The sequence below is a fragment of the Triticum aestivum genome, chromosome 4A (assembly GCF_018294505.1).
Source record: "Triticum aestivum cultivar Chinese Spring chromosome 4A, IWGSC CS RefSeq v2.1, whole genome shotgun sequence".
Taxonomy (NCBI): domain Eukaryota; kingdom Viridiplantae; phylum Streptophyta; class Magnoliopsida; order Poales; family Poaceae; genus Triticum; species Triticum aestivum.
This window is the reverse complement of record NC_057803.1, coordinates 45748996-45754845: the sequence shown is the minus strand read 5'-3', so window position 1 is coordinate 45754845 and position 5850 is coordinate 45748996. Positions and strand designations below refer to the sequence as shown.

Below are 5850 nucleotides of genomic sequence, written 5' to 3'. Positions count from 1 at the left end.
GAAGAAGAAAGAAAGAAACTCAAGTTCAAGCTCTGGGCTGGACCTCGGTAATGAGGCAAAACGGAAACAAAGAAGGAAACCGAAGCTCGGCGGCCTACTACGACGGACCGCACGGGCCTTCATGGTTCGAAGCTCTGGCTGGGCCTGCATTGACTGGCCCATCGTGGTTTCGGAGAGGCCTCTTCTCAGTGCAGCAGCATCAACGCGGGGGGGGGGGAGGATGGTTTAGTTTAGTACCACCTCGCCCGGGCAGAGAAGAGGACGTGCCTGGGACGGATACAAATAGCACCCGTGGTGGAATGGAGAGAGCACGCAGCTGCGTGGTGAGCACAAAGCGAACTATTCTTTCGCCTTTTACTAAAGAATACCGTGTGCACGCCACACTAAGCAGCATACCCTTATTTTTGGAGGGCGTCTCTTCTTTGTGAGGAGGCCCCAACAAACATGAATTTAAACTTTTGTAATCCTTAATCTATGAAAGTTGTAATTTAAAATATGTGGTAGCTACTCCCTTCGTTTCAAATTATTTGTCTTGGATTTTAGTGCTAGATACCTTGCAGAACTATCTACTTTGATCTCATCTACGCCATGCTCGCATCATTCCTGACTGATGGAAAGTGGTGATCTGTGGCTCGGCCATGAGACCTTTTCCCTTTGTTCAGGATGAGTGAAAACGCCCTTGTGATAAACTAAAGAACCTTCTCCACTCAAGAACAGGCCTTGGCCTCAAACCTTGGCAGGACCACGAAGGCAATCGACGTCGGGGCCAGGTGCACCGGCGAATCCACGGCGGCGGGCACCGGGTTCATGGCCGGGACGCTGGTGCCGTCTTCTCCCAGCTCCAGCGGGACGCCATTGAGCAGCATCGTCCTGCTCTGGTGGTCGCCGTCCTTGGCGGTCAGATGGTACTCGTCCCTCTTCGTGCTCTCGCTCGACGGCTTGCTTCCCAGCCACGAGACCGCTCTCCTGAGCCCGCCGCCGCGCCTCCGGTGGCCGCCGCTTCTTCTCTCGACGCTCACGTTGAGGTCATTCTGGAGGTTCACGTTGTACCCGGTGCTGTTGCTTAGGTTGATCAGGAGGATAGTGATTCCTTTCTGCATTGTGGAATAAGAAAGCTTTCTTCAGAATAGCACCGATGATTGATCTAGCAAATGTTTCAATGATATAGTCGAAGTAACTCTTCAGACACAACTAACTTGGCAAACTAAGTAGAACAGCCATATCACTTCAAAGTTGGTAACAATTCTAACAGTATCTGAAACTATCTCGATCAGTTCGCTTTAAGAAGGTCAAAGCGTCGGATTCTTACGTGTCGCTTGCTGCAGTGGGCATAAGCACGCAGCTTACGCGGTGCATTTATATCAACTGACAGAACTCCATTGCCCATAAGCCGATGCCATAGCAGAGCACTGAGAAGAAAAGGAGGGGTCAGCACATATGAGCCGTGCTCTGGAAAACACTGCGGCGGCTGCAGTTTACAAGTGTGAGGCTTGCCTGTAGTAATCAGGATTTGGTAAGAATGTCTGCGTGTCAAGCAGACCGTAGTTGCCACCGATGAGAGTCTGCCTGCAGAACACTTTTGTGTTGTACTTCGACGCCATTCCAAGTTGATCTAGGTACCTGTTTGCATCGAAATTACGTCACGACTTTTTGGTCGCACAAGATACATCTACACCCTTCGCAAAAAAGAAGAAGAAAGAAAGATACATCTACACCAATGCTGTACTTGTGTAAAGTTCATGAGAAAATGTTGAGAGCTGACCAGATGCTGTTCATGAAAGTATTTGACACCAGTTGACGGCCATTGTTGAACACCCCACCGCTTTCACTAACCCAAGAAGAAGCCCATGTTCCATGCCTTTGGAGGGTAAGTTGCATGTCCCGGTAAGTGTCTTCAGCACGATCTAGGTACTTAGGATCTACTATCTTCCTCATAAGGTGGACATCGTCCCCTGAAAACAAAGTGTCACCACTGGATGTTATTCACCACTATTTTGTTTTCTATGAAAGGGCTTGCTATTCCTTCAAAAAACTGTTTAGATAAGCGTTTTTATTTACGAATTTCATGAAGCTTCCTTTGCATCATGTATCACAACTTCACAAGAAGGGACCAAATTAAAATGGCATGGAAATATATTGTTTTATTGCAGAAGACAAGCATTAGTAAGACATGGACATAATAATATTAGTAAAGTCCCGCCTACAAAATTCTCAGCGTCATTTCTTTTTTCTTCTGATATCCCTAAGCCATGCAAAGCATCAAGATATAATTTTGGAGCACAACAATGAGCCTTTTCTAAATGCCACCAGAGCAAAAGCAACATATCACATACCTCCACCAAGATTGTAAATATGATGCGTCAAGGCATTAACAACACCGTGACCTGAAGTCTGAAGTAACTGAGTGTACCACTGTTGATCAAAGAATCCTCCAGGGGCTAACAGGAGTGGCTGGGAGAGCGGTGTCCTATACAACTGCCGGAGTATGGATTTAAGTTCAGTTACATCCTTTCCGTAAAGTTTGGCATCGACTCTTGCCCCGGTTCCATGCCCACTCAGCTCATTACCTGACAAGAAAGAATGTTCATGCCTTCGGAACTCAGAAGGGATAACATAGAAGAGCTGACTGAGCACAGAGCAAAAAAATACAGTAGATTACCGAATTCCCACGAGTCAATTGGATATCCTTTTGAGATTGTGTATTTGACAAAATCATAGGTGTTTGTAGAGTTCCACTTCCCTGCCCAGAAGGAACGTTGGACATTATACCTTCCATGGAGTGCATTCAGACCAAATGTGATAACTGCTCTGCAGATAGATTTGTGTTCACCCATGAGCTAGTTCTGTCGAGCACTTATAAAATGAACAAATGATGCTGAACAAGCACATATCCCTCAGTGTGCACATCAGTTCCTTGTACATATATATATTTAACTTAGTTATGTTGATAACTTCATCTGGCTTGGTTTCACTTTTACCATATCTCCTCCGTAAACAAAATATAATGTTGAGGACATGCAGAAAAAACGACACTGCTGGTTATTTTCTTCAACTATCAGTAGGTTAAAAAAGCATCCAGAACAATGATGGAAATGCAATATCACATGGTTATGGCTATGCGAGCACAATATGTGAACATCTGACACAAGTTATGCATGCTAAATTCAAAAAACTTGATATTAGATGCCTCACCCTGTTTTTTGGAATAGATCATTCAGTTTGTCCCACCTATCCATACTTAGACAACCGGCTGAGAAACCAAACAAACCATTTGACACATTTGTGAATGGAGAGCACGGACTATTTGTCCCAACTCCGTAAACAACTCGGTCTTGCAAAGAGCCTCCCAGCCTAATCCTCAAATTATGAAATTCTGCAGACAGAATAAAGATCTCTTTATATATTCATCAAAGTAACCAACTAATGCTTAGAACTACAAAAGATGTCTGCAAGTAAAAATAATTATAATCCACTGACATGAGTTCAACTACATATGCTGCATACTGTATTATCTCAGAATTCTGGAGCAGTTGCCTTAAATATCTTGTGATACTTGATAAACTAGAGACCGTAACAAGCATAGTATCATTGCAGAGAGAACATAACCTTTTTTTGAACACAAAATTCACAGTAGGTGGGCAAATTATGCGCATAGATCATACGTAGTACATAGTCTAGAAAAACAATTAACATAGACCCAGCAGCAACTACCGAATGAAGACTAAAATATTCATACCTTGAATGGCTTGAGCCAGAAAGGGGTGATCCAAATCCTGAACAAACCAGTCGTTGGAAACAGCATGAACACGAAAAGCAGGTCAGTCCATGAACCACAATGTGCAGTAACAGCCTGTTGTTACTTACTGACAACAAGTCAAGAACATAAGCGTACCAAATTCAGAATGGAAGATTGGCCCCAGGGGCACTGATTGTAGTTGCACTTCTCCGGCGGCCACCAGTCAATGGTGGCGCAGATGTAGTTCACATCCGTCTGAGCAATTTTAGCGGATCCTTTAACTATGACCGTCGCCTCCTCCGGCTGCTGAGCCGAAGCCTGGTGAGGAGCATGTAGGCAGACAAGCGCGAGGAGGAGGAGGAGATGCCTCGCCGCCATGCTTCCTTACCTAGCAGAACATATATAAAAGCAAAAAATCAGGATACTTTTGTGTGTTCGTTCTGCAAGCTCACCATCAGATCCCGAAAATCGTGCATAATTAGCCAGTGAGACGATGCGCTGAGGCTGAATTCGCCCAAACAATGCGCGGAATTCATCAGCCCGGATGAGACCATGGGGCAGGCAATTGCAAATTAACGGGATTAACCACTCGGATCAGTATAGCAGACTAACAGTAGGGTCTGAAAATGCTGGCGTCTGTGAGAAAAGATGCTAATAAAGTACTGTAGGAAGAAGGAAGCGAGACGAGACGAGACCGCACCTTTCCCCTTCTTCCACCAACCACTCCGTCCCCGTCAGGCGTCGGCAACCAACCGGGAGAGCCGCGCGCGGTCGGCCGTGAGATCCGGCGGCCGGCGGAGCTGCTTCGGAGCTGAGGCCACCACCGCTTCCTCGAGCCGCAGGAGGCTCCACGGGACGCTCCTGCTCTGCTATCCCTCACTCACTCGGCAGGGCTCTGGTGCCGCTGGCTTCTTGGAGCGACGCGGCGGCCCGGGGAGCAGCGCGGGGAGCAGGAGAAGGAAGGAACACGCTGGTGGGTATTTCTGGAGATCCGTGGTAGATTTATTATTCTTTGCTTGTTCCCATGAATGCTTTTTCAGGCGATGAACTTCTTCTTCCTTTGCGAAAAGGAGAGCTGCTCATTCGCGCTGGACCAATCCATGCGCCATTTTTGTGTATGAACGAGCTTGTCGCTTCAAGTGGTAGGACTACTCTCTGTTTAGTGTCTACGGATTTTTGCTGACGCACTTCACAGTCAGAGAGCTGTCGGGTGGAGGTGGGAGCGTCCCGACAGCGACAGTGCACCACCTGGAGCCAAAGATTCCGATTTCTTGATTATCATTCTTAAATAAATAAATAAAAAAGAAAGAAGAGAAGGTGTCGGTTGGACGTAGGTCGGGTCTTGTAGGCTAATTCTCTCTTGTTTGTTCAAAAATCTTTGCGGTTCAAACTAATTTGCTGAACTAGTTTAGATTAAACTAATTTGTCAAACTGGTTTAGATTCTACGAACGAATGTTGGGGCAACTTAGAGCATCTACAACTGGGCTCCCCATACATGTCTCTGACGACTAGATAGAAATTTGGCACCAACCGGCTCAAAGCTCAGACTGACCACCATTCCTCATATCCAGCTCAAATCTAAGACGAATAGGAAAGTTCCGGACGCGCCCGAGCACGTCCGCATTGGTATATTGTCATATGTCTGCTAATTTTACAGGAAGTTTGAGACGCCAAAGAAATTATGTACGGCTAAAATCATGTTAAACAATCTTATTGCTAAAAGGCAAGAACTACTCCACGCGTGTTTTTCCCCCTGCTTTTGAAGTAACTTATTTTTGTATACTTAAGTTCACTCTACCGCAAGTCGCAAAACTATCGTCCTTGCTAGTTAGCCTTGAATGTGCATAGTCTGGTAGTTGTCAATGCTATTAAGGTGGAGCCACTCTTTGACCAAATTCCATGACCTCAAGGTGAACCGACAATTGAAAAGCAACACTGGTAGAAAAAGAGGCTTCCGTCCAGCCCCATTAGTCGCGAAACTGTAGGAACCGCGACTAATGAAGTCTTTAGTCGCGGTTCGGCAGACGAACCGCGACCAAAGGCTTGGGCCAGGGCGCTCGGTGGCCAGCTGGTGCACGTGAGGGGCTTTAGTCGCGGTTGGCCAGGCCAACCG

The 5850-nt window shown here is 46.3% G+C and overlaps 1 protein-coding gene and 1 non-coding gene across 2 annotated transcripts; one reads left to right on the top strand and one right to left on the bottom strand.

The window, feature by feature from the left end:
• The first annotated feature begins 314 nt into the window (after nucleotides 1-314).
• On the top strand, nucleotides 315-434 carry LOC123088715 (U5 spliceosomal RNA). Its single transcript, XR_006442025.1, has one exon. It is a non-coding gene; the product is annotated as a U5 spliceosomal RNA (small nuclear RNA).
• Nucleotides 435-449: 15 nt separating this feature from the next.
• Nucleotides 450-4897, bottom strand: LOC123085047 (heparanase-like protein 1). The gene is made up of 10 exons (XM_044506609.1): nucleotides 4437-4897; nucleotides 3893-4124; nucleotides 3737-3773; nucleotides 3193-3373; nucleotides 2660-2808; nucleotides 2334-2567; nucleotides 1763-1952; nucleotides 1495-1620; nucleotides 1310-1409; nucleotides 450-1094 (listed from the first exon to the last, which is right to left on the bottom strand). The coding sequence occupies exons 2-10, from the start codon at nucleotides 4112-4114 to the stop codon at nucleotides 708-710; spliced, it is 1626 nt and encodes a 541-aa protein (XP_044362544.1). The 5' UTR covers nucleotides 4115-4124; nucleotides 4437-4897; the 3' UTR covers nucleotides 450-707.
• Nucleotides 4898-5850: the final 953 nt, after the last annotated feature.